Source organism: Vidua chalybeata, chromosome 1, assembly GCF_026979565.1.
Source record: "Vidua chalybeata isolate OUT-0048 chromosome 1, bVidCha1 merged haplotype, whole genome shotgun sequence".
NCBI lineage: Eukaryota > Metazoa > Chordata > Aves > Passeriformes > Viduidae > Vidua > Vidua chalybeata.
Genome location: NC_071530.1, coordinates 107,147,057 through 107,165,280, shown reverse-complemented (window position 1 = coordinate 107,165,280; position 18,224 = coordinate 107,147,057). Strand labels below are relative to the sequence as shown.

Below are 18,224 nucleotides of genomic sequence, written 5' to 3'. Positions count from 1 at the left end.
GTAGCTGAAGTTTATACCTGTTTTATATGTGAAAGTCAAGTGAACACAAGACATGAAATTATAGGAGGAAACTATGATCTGTTTTTGCAAGACTCACAGGCCAGCTTCTTAAGTGACTGTACATAAGAACTGTTTTTCACCACTACTCAATAAAGTTGTTATATATGATGTGTGTATTACTTTTCTCGTACAACAAACATAACACCCAGATTTGTTACTCTGTCATGAGGGAAATAAAATGGGCTAACCATTAATTTAAAATGGGTATGTAGCCCCAGTACTGCTTGTTTCATGAAGTTATATAAAATGAACATAAGAAAACCACCTGGCATGTAGTATCTTGTTAAAGGATACCATTCTTTGACCTGCCAGAGCTCTGTGATAGCAGATAGTTGATCTTATGCCTGGTGGTTCAAAACTGTGAGGTACCTTTTTTTCTTGCCAAAGCCATCTTTCATTTGTACTGTTTCCTGCATTGTATTACAAATTATTGGATAAATATGACCTGCACTATTTTGTACAGCATATTTTGCTGGGTATGACAGCAGACATGTGTCTTGCTAACATACATCCTCACATGCGTCACCATGTGACATTCTAGGACAAGAAGCAGAAGAGACAAATGGACACACAGGAGGTTCCCTCTGAACATCAGGAAACACTTCCAGGGCAACCAAGCCCTGGCAGAGGTTACCCAGACAGGCTGTGTATCCCTTTGAGATACTCACAAGTCATCTGGTCTGGCTCTAGGTGACACTTCTTGAACAGGAGGACTGGACCAGAGGATCCCCAGAGATCAACCTCAGCCATTTTGTTCTTTGTTGGTTTCTACCCATCTTTGGGCCCATCTATCAGATGTATGTTGGTGTTATCCTGTTGTTCCTTGGTGGATAAACCTTTGTTGCTGGTATATGGCGTCATAAGTCAGTGAATAAAAGGGCAGGGACCTTCCTGATACTGAGCATCTCAGTTCAGTCCTACCAATAATAATGTGCACTTCTAGGAATCATTTTTAATGCCTGCGAAATGCCTTTGAAGAGTGTCTTAGAAATACTGCCACTTAGAAATGCAGCCATTTCAAAGTTACTTTTTGCTTGTGTACTCAAAAACAAGGTGGGAGGTAGGAGAGAAGGAAGCTATTTATCCCCTTTGATAATATGTCCACAGTTTTGGTGTCCTGTGTTGGGATACATTTCCTCTGGTTTTTTGCTTATTATTCAGATGTTTCACAGCATTCTGTCTAAAAAGGTACATCTAATGGCTTTTCATATCTGGAAGGCCACCTCTTTCTCTCCACATTTTCCAGTAGGAAACGGGGTGGTTCACCAGCAAAGAATGATCTGAGACTTCAAGTTTCCAGATTTCCTTCTGTATTTGCTTTATCACTGCTACAACAATCCTCTTGATTTCTACTCTGATGGCTGGAATAGGTTTAGGGCTAACCTACAGGAGCATGGCTGTCTGCTTACAAATCCTTGCAACCATCACAGACAGTGGTCAAACTTGTAATTGATCCTGTTCTGCTGCTTGGTGCTTCTCTCACAGGCCTAGGCAGGGAATGTCTGCATCACCTGATGATTTTCCCAAACTATCAGTCTTAACCATAGTTATTCATTTCTTATATACTCCCTGCTTCACAGCTGCTTTTTATGATGGTGGTCGAGTGGTTGAAGTCCTTCAAACCTAGAAGTATATAGCATTATGCTTCTGAAACAAGTGTAGCAATCCTTTAAGACCGGGGAATGGTAGACTGAAGCCTCATGTAAAAAGACATTAACTTTTTACAGGATGTACCTAAGAGGAACTGCTGGTATGTTAAGAATTAATGTGAAAGTAAAATATTATGAAATAGAGGCAATTCTGTGAAGTTCTCTTAATTCCCTTAGAGGAGAGCGAGTATGTCTTCACAGGAAAAAAGCCAGTTAAGACACAAATCATTGTGGATAGTGTTGAAGAGTGGCTGAGCAGAGTGCTTGTTTTGCTGGTACACCACTTCCTTGGGCAGCTGCACTGCCCCAGCAGAGTTTTCCAGCTGGGCACACAATCAAGCATCATTGCAGTGTCAGCAGCTGTGTGCCAGCTCAGATGCTACCAGTATATTTGTTAATGTTGATGTGGCCTAAGTGTATCCATAGAGGGTAGTACTAAAATCACAGCAATATGATTGTAGGACTCTGTTCACGGCATATTTTGTAGTGCCTTTTTAAAACCCCAGTCTTGCCCATGTTATCGTGTGAAGCCTTCATTTGTGAAGTCCCATTGACTTCCCCAAGTGCAGAGCTAATTGCATGAGAAGGATCTAAGGGGTTTACTCCTTCTCTTGATACTTCAATGAAAATTAATTTCTTATATATTATGTATGAGTAATATATTTCTGTTTGTACATTAATATTAATGTTGCATATTTTTGAGCACAAGTTCTATTCTGTAGGATTAAATTATTTTGGTAAGTAATAGTGCAGAATTCAGTTTGAGTTAAAAGTGGACAATTAAGGGTAGGGGGAGGGTCCTGAGTCACACTTTGGAAAGTGAAATTAATCAGCATTAATTCTCCACAGAGTGGGAGAAAAGTGGTTGTAGTGTTTAAATTACAAAAAAAAAAAAAAAAAAAAAAAAGGTATATAAAAAGCTACTGATGTTTCCTATCTGTTAAAATCCAGAGCGCTTTTACAAAATCTGTGATGGAGAAAAGAGACAAAGAGTATTCTCTTGTGCATACTTGCAAACTGTTAATTTTATTGGCCTACATCTGTTGCTGATTGTTGGTGAAGAAAGTAGTGGCTTTATTGAATGACAGTCTGTCTCAGTATGCCTTTTTCAAAAAACAAAGCAAAAACCCCCAACTTTTAATGGGAAAAAATGTCAGCTTATTCAGAATATCAGCTTTTTGAGTCTCACACCTGCCAAGTCAAACTCTATTGCCTTTGCTTTGATGCCACTTCATCTGCAGAATTATCAGTGTGATGTTGGTCATTGTTCCTCCTCAATGTCCGTAGCCACACAGCAGCTCTGACACAGATGCTGAGTGTTGGGATACCTTTGGGTGGGTTAACAGCTCTAGGGCTTCAGAGGGTCTCATTGCCTTTGGCTTTAAGTGCAATGTAAGTGGATTGAAAGGGGTGGGGATGCTGACAGAAAGTTCAGTTGCTGACAGAAAGTTCAGTTGCTGACACAGTCAGCCCTAAATTCCTGAGTGCTGCTCAGCAGATACATGTGCACTGCTCAGAGACTCAGCCTCACCCAGGATCAGGCCCTCAGACAGAAAGAACTGTATTTGCTTATCAGATGCCAAATCAAATTCAGAGGACTTTAAGCTGTTTGTATTCATAAATTTGTTAAGCCTAATATGAAGTAATTGAGAGAGAAAATAAATATACAGCCATGTGCTGCCAGGTTTTAGAGTTCCTCTTCTGACAGGTATTTCACTTCAGTACTGAGTTTGAAAGGCCTAGAGAGAGTCAAAGGATTAGAGATCTCAAAGGGAAGAGATGCAGTTCTTGAATGTGGCAAGATGTGTTTTTTTCTGTGTGGGGATATGAGACATTACAAGCTAATGCTCTTCGTCAGCTAGGGGAGGGAAAGGTTTGTAACTAAGAGACATTGAAGACAGACATGATTAAATACAGAATCCAGAATAAAGGTGAAAGACAGAACAGCAGACCGTGATTTCAAGCAGAATAGAGAAGTGAGGACTGCAAACATGAACTTTTGTATTTCTGACTCAATATATTTTCTGTATGCAATAAGTAATCATAACAAAAGAAATGAGGAAAAAGGACATTTCTTTCAATTTTTCATTTTGTTTACCTTATGGGATTGATTGTATTCTTTCCACAGGCATGTACACTCAGACTCTGTTATAATTTAGGCACTGATTAATGAAAACAGAAGAGAAAAATACTTGTAAAATCTCCATGAACGTGTTTTTAAAAGTAATCAGGAAATGCTAATTAAAGGGTCTTGTGCGAGCAATTGCAAGAGTTGGCGATTAGTCAATTGAAAAGAAAAAAGCAAGATGACAGTGCCCCATAAACAAGATAAATAACTAACTATGCAGTGAAACTGGCTAACATATGCTTATTTTTCGAAGAGCTTAAGGTTGACAAAATAAGCATCCCAGGAAGGTAAGAAAGAAATCCTTAATTAAGGTACTGTCAAAATTAATCTGAACTCTGATGAAAAATGGCTAAATGGACAAAGCTAGGACCGTGGTTGCTCTTGCGTATCATGAAGGGCCAAGCACATTGCTAATGCTTAATAAAGTAACTATGTAAAAAAAATCAGCTGGCAGCATTAGGAGTTAGCACTGGCACATTGCTGTAGTTAGTGTGCAAGTTTTAAGTGTCTTAACTTGTTATTTTCATATGATTTTTTGGATGTGTTCACTTTCTCTTGTCAGGTTACTGTTCTGTCAGTTTAAAAGGTTGAATTAACTCCACCCTTTAGCTGAAGGAAACTGAGTGAATGACTGATATGGGAGAAGGGAATTAGAGGATGTGAGAAGTGTGGTATCACTCTTTTTTGGCAACAGCAGGTTGTCTCAGCTCTGTTATTGATCCATACACTCAGTCTGTGCTAAAACTGAGGGGAAAAAGCCTTGAAAGTCCCCTTCAGTAGTCTGACAAGGGCAAATAATGTAATTAGGTGTAAACAGGAGGTTATCGGTGGGGTAATAGGTACACATCAAACCCATTTTCGATCGGGCAAGGAAGAGAAGCGTGAAAGGAGTTTAGAACAAACTAGGGATGCCTGCAAGCCTAAGACTGTAGATGCCATGCATTAGAAGCTATAAGTGATATTTTGGTTATTTCATATAGGGAATACATATTCAGTTAAAAGGGGCATGGGTACAGGAGATCCAGAAATGGTATATGTAATCAAGGAAACCAGTACTGCTAAACAAATGCTTTGTCGTTGAGCTAGTGGCATATCTTCCCCATGGAGAAGAATGAAGTACAGATTAGAGGTAATATAATACACAATAAATGACTTACAAAAATATCCATTCCAAAATTCTCAGTGAAAGGAGCTGAAGATAAAAGGAAACATTAAGCAGATAAACTTGTGGTCTTTAAGAAGCATCAACAACCTGGGAAAAGGCCACTAAACAAGCATTTAACAGGGAATATAAGGCTTCTACATGAAGTTACTGTTTGTGAGCTTGATTTAAACAGTGAGGAACAGAAGAGGAAGGCTAATCAAAAACACGATAGAAGAAAGTTTGGATTTAATGAAGGATAGAGGGCAAAGATTCACAGAGAGAGGATCATGCTTGAAATTTTCAATAAAGAGTATTTTGAGAGAATAGCCACAAGTGCTGACAGAGAAGCCTATAAACATGATTTACCAGGATTTTAGCAAAGCTTTTGAAACGGTATAGCACAAAAGACTAATCTGTTGGGTGAGTAAGTATGGCATAGGGAGAGATACTTTCTTTGATTAAAAAAGAAAAGAAACACGATCTTGGGTATGGAAGGCATGGGAGTCTTGTGAATTGAAGCAGGTTGGTTTGGAGTGGTGTAAATAATGGAAAGCCTTAAGAATCATTATTTGCACCAATTTTGTTTAACTTATGCAGCCTATCAGTAGTGTAGAAGAGAGAATAAGTAGTAAGGTGATGAAATTCCCTGATAGTACAAAACTGGGGAAATGTCAGAACAAAATAGACAAGTGATAAAATACTGAATGATTTTGACAAGGAGGTGGAGCATGAGCCAGTAAGTAGCATATGCAGTTCATTTTCAAGTAATATAATGATGCTGGGGAATAGAAAAAAAAGAATGAATCAGTACCTCAGACAGTGAGAGGGCACAAAAGTCTACACAGAAGTATTTTCTGCATGCTTTTGAAGCAGTTCTGAATAGAATTGTGAATCCTCTAGCAGTGTGGTTATTAGTTGTTTTGCTTTATTTATAAAAGCAAAGCAAATAACTGAAGTACCAATTGAAAGTTCGTATTCCTGGACTGTTTATAAAAGCAGCAAAGTCTCATTTTGCTTGACGTGGACACTCTGAGCACCTTTATAGAAAAGAAATTCAGAAAACTACAGAGTGATAAGTGAGGATTGGGACAATAGTTAAAGGTCTAGGTGACATTAATGATTCAAAAGGTTAGGGAGACACATGCATATGCCCAATCCAAAGCTCTTTAAATGAAGTCAAAGAGAAGATTTGAATGCTGGAAGGCTTTAAAATGGTTGTGAAAACAGGAATGCAACAGGCACACAATGGTCCTGTGAGACATTTGTCCAAGCAGTTACTCTTCTACAGTGACTTTGAATGGCCCAAGGAATGACTTGGGCCTCAGATTTACACTCAGCATGGGGGAGACAAATTGGCACTTAGGTTCTTGACCGGAGGGGGTTTAGTGAAGCATTATGGGCTTACTGATTGGAGAGTTTTTATTAAAAGATGAGGTGACAATAATAATAATAATAATAATAATAATAATAATAATAATAATAATAGGAAAAAGTTAAACTACTTTCTTAATCGCATGTGCCTTTCTCCTCTGGAAAAAATCCTTGGGAGTATTTGCAAGACAGCACAGTTTAGAACACATTGCATCTTCTCCATTTACTAAACTGGTCCTGTCTGAGTCCATACAGAAATGTACTGGCAAGAGCATTCTGTGGCCCACCCTTGCTGATTTGAAATTACTGTCTTACAGGAAATATGTGTCAGCTTTTTTCTGTAGGGGAGAATGACAATATTGTCATTCTTCTGTCTTCTCAGGAGACTGACAGGTATCCTTTGGGAAAAGCAGCTGTGGCATGTTAGGGTGTAAGTGCCCTTAACTGACCACTCTTCATTGTGTGGAATGGATATGCCAAGGGCAGTGAGCTGGAGCAGCAAGGTCTGGGGTGCCTGCTCAGTCCTGCTGAGTCCTGCACATGCTGGTGGCTTGGGCAGAGGGGCAAGGGAGCTCAGCAAGAGTTCTCTGCTACAAACAGCTGCAGCAGGACAAGGCAAGGATGGCTGTCACAGCCCTAAGCTCCTTTCTGTTTAGAGCTGTCTTGTACTGCAAAGGCTGGAGGCACTTGAGAGAAATTCAAATGCCTCCTTGAGTCACAATCCAATTTTTCTTCTGTAGTGTGTCACACAAGTGCTGCAAGGCTTCTTTTCTTCCTATCCAGGCAAGGGGCATGGAACTGCAACCTCAGGGTTTTTTTCTGTCTTTTTCCCCAAAGTTTCCCCTTTTTGGGAACACTGTGTGAGGAGGGGCTGGGTCTCCCCTGAGGTCTCACCCTAGTAGGGATTTGGGATCATCCATGAAGCACATCAGGACCCAGGAACTCCTGTGAGCAGTTAGGAGTCCCGTGGTTCTGACAAAGCTTGTGAGACTAATGTGTAACTTGCAGCAAACAAGGACTTCCTTAGAATGTGAAACATATGGAAATAAGTATGTGGGTTTTGTTCAACATGGTGTGAAAACGACTGGGTTTGATCACTTTGAAAATCTAGGAGTAAATGGAATTTACTGAGTATGCTTTTAAAATAAAAACTTAATCATGCACAAGTTTAGACACTTTGAGATGAGTGTGTGTTGAGCTAATAAAAGTTGATGTCAACATTTTAGAGTATGCTTGGAAACAAAAAAGAACTAGTGCTTGATCAAGCAGCAGTCACAAAAAGAGAATCTTCTCTTCATGATAAAAAGAAAAACTCTGTGTGTGATTCTGCAAATATGTCAAATCATTTTGAACAGGCTAGTAAGTGCTAGTAAATTATTATTTTTTGTTGTTGTCAAATCACTTTACTTTTTAGCATTTGACTTCAAAAAATCCCCAACCTTTGTATGTGTTGTCTTTATGTACATCAGTCATAATTTTGCTGACAATTCTTGACATGCACTCTGGATTGCTCTGCTAACAAGAGAAAAGACCAGCCATTACATTTATGTTTCTTTGTTTTTCAACAAAGTCACATATCAGGAATAATGCTAGGGGTATGCTAATAAACAATACATAGTGGCAGTCATCAGGGAGTAAGAAATATTTTCTAACTAGTTCTAAAGGGAAACAACGTTTTAAAAAAGGGAGAGTGATTGTTATTTATGCAATATTGTTGTTCTATATGTCAGCATCAAAAAGCATCTTGTAAAGAGCTTAGCATAATAAATTGTTGATTGTGACTGTCATTATTTAGAGGTCTTTGCTAGATCTAGATGTAGTGCAGTAAGGTTAAATTTACCGACATATAATAGGAAATCCTTAGACTGAATCTGATTTTCTACCAATTATACCAGAATTGTCACAAGAACAAAAAAAGAGAAAAAGTATTTTCTCTTTAAAAACAGCTGGCTTTACAACTCACAACAATAACACTAAGTCAAAGCAGATTTGGTTTCTTGGTGTTCATTGATTTTTTGTTGTCTACATAATGATTTAACTTGGTTAAATTTTAAAAAACTAAGGTTAATTTAAATGAAAAACAGCAAAAAAGGCTTATGATTGTTTCTGCCGTGAAAAGAGGCAGCACATTTTATTGTCATCAAGAAAATTAAAATATCCTCTGTGTATGTGAAGCAATGGGAGATTTGTAAAGAGGAGCCCACAGGAACACTTTAATTTCAGAGCTGACTTTGATTAGTCACTAATTTTTCAGTTAACTTGGTAAGGCCAAACAACGTATGTTTGAAAAGTCTTTATATTCCTGCCTACAGGTTTGAAGTAGAAAGATACTTAATAGATGGGCACTTTGTCTGGGGCCGGACATCTAAATTTAGATGCTGATAAAAAATCCAGCAAGTCTTTATTACTGTTTGGAGTCAGGTAAAAAAAGCCAACACCTTTTAAAAAATATAATTGATAATACCAGCTGCATAAAACTCTTCACAAGTTAAATATGTACAAGAGAGGCTGTATTTTTGATGCATGTTATCCAGTGAACCCTATTTCTTCTCCAACTAATATATGGGAAATCTGAAGTTTAATACATCTTCTTGTGACTTTACATTCTTTAAAAAATATGTGTTTTTCTGTGTTTTTTTCTTTTTCTTTTTGCTGATGTAGGCAAGGTGCCTGTGGCTATACAGAAAGATCTGTGTCTCTTGAGTTACTGCCTTGATGTGGCAGTTCAGGGCTTACCTTGACTTTATTGCATCTTCAAAACAAGAATTGAGCTCTTCAGGACTGTTACCTTAGGACTTGAGTCCTTGATAATACAATTATGCAGTTGAATAATGTTATGAATCTGCCTTGTCTCTTTAGATGCCTGGATAACTGCAGCTTTTAAGTCTTATGAAGGGAAAAATAACCTACCTTTGAATACACTCTTAGTTTTCACTTTTAAAACAATGCTTTCCAATATCAACTCTCTGGCCAATTCAGGTCAAGAAAAATAATAAGACAAAATGCAGTTACATTTTTAGGATGTTGAAATGTCTTGGGCAAGTTATATACCTTGTAGAAAAGTGAAAGAGCAGATCTTTTTTGAAAGACATCAAGACAGAAATGAAAAACATGTTCTGTGCACCGAATTGAGCAGAGTAGTGCATTTCCTGGTTTATAATGAAATTTGAGCTGTATACACCATGATTTTTAAGTAAGTCAAGCCCAATCTAATGTGGCCAGAAGGCATGCTCTCTGGCTAGTTTCCAGTCAGGCTTCCCAGTTTTAGTACAGGCTTGCCAATAGGTATTATTGAAGCAAATGCCCTGATACAGGAACTTTTTGTCCAGACTAGCTGGGGGGTTTTCCTTCTCGAAAAATGGCAGCCCGATGGACCATTTAAAATGTGTGGTGCAGAGGAGATTCTGCAGCCCTACAGAAAATGAGAGAAGAATATTTCTCATTTCTGTGTTCTTTTCCTGGCTTCTCCTTTGTTCTGTAGTGAATCTAATCCATTGGTGTAAAATGAAGGATCCACATTGATTTCAATGTTCTTTGGCTTACATCCCATATATCCTCATTCCATTTTGCCTTCCATGAGTGTGACCCTGATGTTTTAGCAATACTGATGTGTCTGTGGAGTTAGGGAGTGGACAACAATCTCTACCAAGTTTCAGAAAACTCAAATGAAAGGTACTTCATAACCTGCAGAGTGTTATCGTTTTAATATTAATAATTAAGCCTTAATGAAAGCAGTGCTGGAGAGCTTTAAATGACCACTGTGAACTTGGTATTTTGAGTTATAATGAAATTACTCCAATTGTATGTTTGAGTAAATTTTATCTACCCTTGTTTCTTTAGAAGAAGACCTACCAGTGCATCAAATGTCAGATGGTTTTCTACAATGAGTGGGATATCCAAGTTCATGTTGCAAACCACATGATTGGTAAGTGAGCACTAAAACTTCTCAAAGACAAATAGCCATTTTTCTTACTCATTATCACCATTGTCTCTAAAATTAAACAGAGTTAAGGAGAAATTAATTGTGGATCCATCAATGATTAACCTAGGCATGATTGATTTTTTTATTCATATTATTAGACTTGATAAAGCATTAGCATATTTTATTTTCTGCAAGGGCTAGTTTAGACTTCTGCAGAGAATTATATATCCACTGCCAGTCAAAACACAGGTGATTAGCAAATTAAACTTCTAATCATTTTTGCATTATTGAAAACAAACTAACAGGAATGGTTAATGAACTGGATGTTAGCTTTCCGTAGAGTTTTAAACAGGTTTTAATTTCAGAAGTTATTATGGTAATGACACTACTGTGTACTTCTCAAGCACCTTAGTACCAAAATCAAAACTGGTGAGTTTTTGTCATTAGGAAACATAAATAATTCAAATGGCCATAAAATAGTATTGTTTGTTATGTTTGAGCAGTCTGGAAAAAAAATCCTGAGTGTATCTGTATACAATTAAATCCTATAAATTATTTGAAAAAGCACGGAATTGTAGTATACAGTAATGAAATACACTCTTTAAGGTACAAGCATTTAAAAAAAATGTCTTTTAGGATTCCTGAATCCTGATGTTTGCAAAGCTGTTACAGTTGTAAATTGGAATAAAACAAAAGCTGCTTTTTCTTTGATATTCATATTTTCCTATTATTTGCTGATTCCCCTAGGTTTACCCATAATGTTTTCAATTTGGTAACTACTCAGTAATAGCACTAAGAGTTCTATCAGCCAATTAAATTTATCAAGCACATCATTTGCTCACTAATAAGATAACATTGCCAGGATTGTTTCCTGGCTTTTTTTTAGTCTTTTTTCCAAATTTTGCTTTTCAAAACAGAGATGGATACCACTGATTCTTTTTGCTCCTGTTTCTCTTACTCTGGTTTTCTTGCTAAAATAGCAGAAAATCTTGCAAAGCACAGACCAAAAAGTATGGTATAGAAACTGGTAATTATATCTCCAACAGAAGAGAATTTGCTTGATTTTTCCACTTTCCAGTTTGGTGATAATTATTTTTTTTCCTTTTGAGGTGGCGTGCGGATTTCTTCCATGAACACTTAGCAATTTGGCTGCACTGTAAAAGAAAGTTATCTGCCAAAACTTAATGGCCCACTTCTGTGGGTACTTTATTTAAGTTGTTACACATTTAGAGCATAAACACTTTACATTTCTCATAAAAATGAACAAATGGAAATGACAAACTGGTTTTGCAAAGGAGACAAGCCATTTGCCTGTTAGGCTAAGCCTCAATTTGGATATCTTGTGGTTTTGGGTAGGAGATAATATGAGCTGCTTCAGAGTATTCAATCTATATCAGTAATGGAATTTAAAAGTAAGGTACTACTAACAACAGAATTCACCATTCTGCTGTTTTATTTGAGTCCAGTGTTTGAAATATTCTTAATTGTAGCATATAGTGATGCTGAAACTTGATGGGGAATATGGACACTATTTTTAAGGGATTATGCTGAAATTTATGATGTGTTTGCTTGCTACTGTCTTCCCAGGTGCCTCACATTTTTACAATAGGAGCTTACTTATTTCATTAAATACTCAGATTTATTTTTCCCTCTATTTTCTGGATGAGTTTTATTAAAGAGTCAGAATGGGAGGAGCAAACTGGGGAGAGAGTCAGTAAAGCAGGACAAATCCATTTAGCTAGCTTCAGCCTGCAGATCTGAAAAGACACATTTTCTTAAACTGAGCTATTAACTGCCTGTGTTTAATTTCTTAAAGCTGGATGAGGTTGAATGAGAAAGAGAATCTTTGAAAAAAATATTTAATTGTTTAGTCTCTGTTCTATCTAATCATGCATGATATTACTTCATGACATAACCATAGTGACACAGATTTAAACGTGCTTAATATAAAATCTTCCCAGTGAAATAAAGGAGCTTGCAAAACATGCAGGGAGATTTGCCGGTCATGCGTGTGGTAATCTGTGTTCAGTGGAAGATTCTTATCTGCACTGCCAGACTTAGCAGTGCAGCTCCTAATGATGTAGCCTCGATTAAGCAAATGCGAGGAGATTTTGTGTTGGGGTGGAATGAAAGGAATATCAGTGTTCTGGAGAGTTTTGAATGTGACCTCAGAATCGAAGCGCAGGGAAAAATAATTCCTGATCTCCAATTCTGTTAGTCTTCTCACGACTAATTGGATTTTTTCTTTAGCTATCTTTCTAATTTCACTCTCCTTTAATTTCTATCATTGTTCACAGGCCTTTTTCCAAGACCATGTTCTATCTAGAAAGAAAGGTTCAAGGGGTCACATCAAGCTGTTTTTAACCAGCCTTAGTTTATGTACATCTGTAGGTATTGTTACAGTATTTATGCATAATACAGAAAATATGCACACAACCACATTTGTGTGAATATATGTAATATATACCTGTAGTTACCTGCGTGCGTATCAATATGTAGATTGAGAAATATATTAGATTAAGCACTGCAGTGAATATTGGCTTGTTGACACAGCACATTAAACAAACAAAAAGAAACTGTTTCCTAAAGACATTGGTCCCTCCTTTTTTTACATGTATCTGATAAAACGTGTCTTCTTGCCCTGATTTCCTAGTAGGTGATTGGCAGAATAGGATGTAGTGTCTTTGATTCTCTGGGAAAAGGAAAGTAAGGAAGCTTCAGGAAGACACAGAGAAAGAAAGGAGTTTAAATGCAAGAGAGGAGGAAGGTAATGTGGCAAGGCAGGAGTTAAAAGTCAAACTGTGTGATAATCCCTAGATCAGATGTAGGGGCAATAAATGCCTTCACAGATACCATTGCACAGTGTCAGGAACTGTTATTTCCTCTCATAGTAAAATGTTCCCATTATCTGTGATGGCTATTGACGGATGTAGTGTCTTCTTACCTGAAGGACTTCATAATTATAATTCAGAGAAAAGAGAAAAGGGGAGGCACCCGGGACATGGGACAAATGTGAAAGTGGAAAGTCATCTGCCAAAATCCATTCAGAAATGAGTGGGAACCACTAATAGAGATAATGCTCAGCTAGCTGAGGGAAACAGTTGTTGTTCAACATCATGATGCAGTTTGAAAGCCTGAAGAAGTTGATGGTGTCCCATCTAATCACTGTGCCCCCTGAACATGATCCCGAGATGTAAACTGAGTTCATGTTGCTAACATCCACAGAGAGAAGTTGCATTATGGAAGGTCACTGAGGCAAAGCTATACTTATAAAACCCCAGTGTGAAACTTAGGCTTTTAAATAAGGCAACTGGAATTACTTTGTTGGCTAAAATAGCTCCTCTGAGGGTAGGTATTTTTAGGTTGTATGTATGTGTGTGTTTTTGTCTAATCAAATATAATCTCAACTAGACATTTAACAGGGGAAGAGGGATTAGAGGCTATTTGAAAAGCCTCTTACTCTTCTTTGTTAGGAGAGTATGTAGCATTTTTACAGATTTTGTTATACATTTCAATCAATTCAACAAGAGGGATTATGCCACCTAATGGAAAATAAAATCTGCCGATGACCCAGTGAAGTGTAACCTTAAGTATCTTTGACAACAATGCAATCTACATTATACAAGTTATGTAATAAAAAGATGTCATAGGGGCAGCTTTCCTTTAGTAACTACACATTTACTACTTCTAGAACTTTCCATTTTAGAACTGTTCTGCAGCCTTTAATTGAGTCTTCCCAACATCTTCATGATGGGATGGGGCAGTAAGCCTTTTCCTTTGAATGGACGAGGACAAAGAAACATAGAAGTGGAATCCCTTGCTTGCATTAAGTGAACTAAAGTTCAAGAGTTCTGACTGCCAGATCTGTCCACACACTTCCAGACACTGTGCTTCATCAAGCAGAGCCCATGTTAACTTAAACTACACACTGAGTCAGGCTAGGCTAGGGGATGCTAGTAGACAGAAAGCAAGGCATAGTATGGGGGGTTTTAAATAGGTCCTGTGTTTTGGCATTATTTTGGACCTAGATGTAGGCATGTACTTTTGTTTGGATAACTGTAAGGATGATTGCCAAAGGAAGACCTGTCTGTTGGTGTGTGTGTGTTGAAATTTGTGGGTGAAACAATTTCTAGTTTTTGGGTGGGAAAGGAGGAAACATGAATCCAGGTTTCATATGGGTTTAGAAAGTATTGGCATAAATGGTATTTCTTCAGTTGTCTTTCTTCTACTTTTTTTTATCTTGGTAGAATGCATAGCACTTTTAGCAGCTTTCTTTGAGAAAATTCTATTTCTGGGTACATGGTGTCTGTGGAAAAGAAGCTTTCAAGCATTCCTTTGTTTTCATCACATAGTTTACAGCTGGCATTTGACCTGAGAGAGTATGAAAAGAGTCTGCCATTGTTTGTGTTCTGTTTGATGCAGTCTGCTGCTCCTCCTATTATTTTCACTGTTATTTTAAGCAGACATGCTAAACATTGTTTCATCTTCAACTGATTCCTTTACATCTGTAGTATCTGATGCAGTTTGGTGTAAATAAACTAAACAGTTGCTGCAGCAGTTGCCTAGAATTTTGCACACATGCATATATAGCATGGCTCAGAATTGGGGGAGTTCAGGAAAGGAATTACTCCATATAAAATTATGGGACTCAACAGCAGTAGTGTAAATTTGTAAGTGCTCTGAGTAAAGTGCTGTTAGGCATGAGATAATGTAAAGAGATGACATTGCCAAGAACTATTTATGAAGAGCTTAATTTTTTTCACTCTGATAATTCTTGACCAATAATTACCAGCTTCTAATTATCTATTTTAGTTAGAAAGAAATTTCTATCACTATGGAGGTTGGCATTGCAACTAGCGCATAAATCCCCAAAGAGGTAAATGTGTTCCAAACAGCCACAAACAACTGTCTCATGAAACATAGTGAGCAAATTGCGAGCCGCTGGCTGTGCACAACAGAGCAGCACATTTACCATTGAGGACTGATCAGGCTGACAAAGAGAATGATAAAAGGGGAAACAGCCACAATCTTTGTAGTTTGCTGCTACTTTTGTTGATGGAGAAAACAAGCCCCAGTGTCATAGCAAGAAGCACTGCCCCTCTGAAGAGTTGGGGAGCAAAGGGGAAGGATTCGGTACTTTTTGAAACCCTACTTTTGACAGTTTCTAAATATGTCATTTCTGATAAGTAAACAGACTTTTCTTTTTTTAACCTTTTCAGTATCATATATAAAACCCATTTTGTGAAGGATGTTATGTGGCATTGAGCAGGGTAGCAGGTGTGAGCAGGAGGAGGAAGTGAAGGGAATGGAAAAAAAGGTACTGAGCACTAAAGTTAGAAAGCAAATGGGAAAACAGGATGAAGCAGTCCTGCACCTGACAAGAGGAATTTTTGTTTACACCAGTCAATAAATACTTCATCAAATCCCAAGTAACCAAACCTATGCTGAAACAATTGCAGTTTAAAAAGAAGGGTATCTAGAAAATCTAGATCTAGTGATCTAACATTTTAACTTCTCTGCAAAGAAATTTTACAGCTGTGTTTTAAAATAACAAGTAGTATGTAACCATTAGAAGATGTAAAGACACATTTTAGTGCAACTCATGATTTTTGATTTTTTCAGTGGCAGTGATATGTATATATGCTTGTGTGTTGTGTGGATGTGCATGTTTGCATTATGCATGTATTCACTGCATGCATAATAAACCTATACAAATAAATCATCTTATTTGCCTCACATTTGTGCAGTGTACATTATGGTACATGTGGACAACATCACTGATGTCAAAGACAAAGGAAATACCTCAATCAGCTTTTTGGAAATCAGCCCGAGAAAATTCTTGTATGGTTGTAATAGCATGTGGCATTCACACATTCTATTATTTGTCTAATGCCTAAGGTCATTAAAACCCCATGATTTTCCTTTCACTTATGCAGAAAGCTGTGCTGAACAACTAATACTTGTTGCACCATGTTGACCTCAAGTAATAAATCTTCAGAATGTCAGTTTGATCACTCTACAGTAAATCTGATATTGTAAAGTCCGTCTTAGTTGAGATTTGGAGAAAAAGGATCCAATGATACAGATCTATACTCTAGAGGAGGAGGGAGGTGAAGACTTCCTTTTGTTAGTCTTTTTTCACTGGTTTTTGAGTAGTAAAAAATGCAAATTGTCCATTTAGTGTGAAGAGAGTGATCATACCCTCTTAGCATCAGGAAATCATCTGAATGCCTGAGAATCTGCTGTTTACAGGCAGAGCTGACAAAAAGTTGTGTAAAAGTTAGAGGAAACTTGGTCACCTTCTCTGCAAAATGAGGAGGTGTAATTGAAATACCCAGGAAAATCAGCATTTGGAGTTAAATCTGAGAAAATGTAGGTTTATTTCATGAGGAGCTGGGTTACAAAATAGGCAAAATCTGGGCTGTTTAATACTAACAGGAAGCTACTCTCCTGTGGGCAATGCTGGCTTATTTGAAAAGCCCATAAAGGGTTTCTGCATGGACCATACAAAAGGGATACTTTCTCTTTAATAGCCATCTGTACAGGAGAGATGAGAAGTGGGCCAGGTCATCTCTCCTCAGCTGTCATGATATTAGCGTAGGTAATGGAGCAAGCTCTGCGTTCTGCTGGGTGTTGTTTTTCATAGATGTTCATCGATTTACACAGATAATTCTATTTATTTCTTAGAGTTGGTCCAAGCAAACCAGGCAGAATAACAAACACCAAAGCATTTCAAATGACTTTATCTTTGTTGTTTTGTAATGTAACTTTTGTCTAAAAAATGGTGTCACACCTACTGTGCAGATGGCTGCATGATTTGTAAACCAGCCAAAACATTTAAACAAATGTGTGATCTGGGGATAGATTAAATAAAGGATAAAATGGAGTGTGGACCACAAATTCTAATAATCAGATGATTTTAAGTTGTGTGTGGTGTGGAGCGATGGTGGCGGTGATAGCAGGGAACGCTTGCCAATGACAGCAAGGTGCCTTACAGATCTCAGGATGGAGCCTGTGGCCTAGTAGGCCTCAGTTTGAGAGCTGCACATTTGCTGTACAGCTGGCAGCTCTGTATGGGGACATCAGATAAAACTTATGTAAAATGAAGTGTTATTGCTTAGTATGAAATTGCGTGGGGAGGGAATTTGCAGACAGTAACTGAAAACAGGATTCATGGTACCAATGAAGCAGACTGTAAATATGAAGTGGCTTTAATTATCTGCGCAATTTAACAAAAAATTCAGGATGTATTCGGAAGAGGCAAAGGCAGCTGTACACACGTTCCAGCAGCACCATTCACTGGGCTGCAGGTTCTGTGTGTCATCTACTGGGGCTATGGGTGCCCCATCCCTGCCACCCACTGTCCCCAGGTGCTGGCTTTCCCCACTGAGCGGCTCTGCTTGGAGCTGGCACTTCCTTTCAGGGGTTTGAAGCAGAAACAGCTCCTTGCTTTTTGAAACAGCTTTCAAAAAAGGCTCTCCAGGCTTTTAAAATCACAAATGGTTTATCCAGGACACAGTCTGCAAACAACCATGAATTCTTTTTTTTTTTTTTTTTTTTTTGGAGGGGTGGGGGGAGAGGCAGGGGAGGAATGGGGGGCTTTAAACCTTGGACTCAAAAATTTTAAGAAAATAAAATGCAATTGTTGTATTATTAAATAATATTAGTAGTAACACTCATAGCAATATTAATAATAGTACTAAAAGGAGCATCTGAAAAATGTCTGCATTTCAGGCTGGAGTTCATCCTGTAAAGAAATGAAGCAAAGTGCATGAAAGTTTTAAATTTTCCTGCAAAAGTGCCTGTGGCATGAATAGCACTCGATGAACAGCATGCTATGGAAAAGCAGTGCCAGGCAGTGTGAAAGTTGTTCCCTACCCTCCACCTGCTGTAAGATTCTTCTCCGAGCCATGGCAGTGATACACTGTGCGTGTCAATACTTACGCACCA

The 18,224-nt window shown here is 37.9% G+C and overlaps 1 protein-coding gene across 5 annotated transcripts in view; it reads left to right on the top strand.

The window, feature by feature from the left end:
* Positions 1-18,224, top strand: part of ZNF521 (zinc finger protein 521) — a 230,323-nt gene that overhangs the window by 102,286 nt on the left and 109,813 nt on the right. For all 5 annotated transcript variants that reach the window (XM_053940807.1, XM_053940784.1, XM_053940798.1 and 2 more), the window contains one exon: positions 10,193-10,277. In XM_053940807.1, the coding sequence (XP_053796782.1) occupies positions 10,193-10,277 (85 nt within the window). The remainder of the gene's footprint in view (positions 1-10,192; positions 10,278-18,224) is intronic.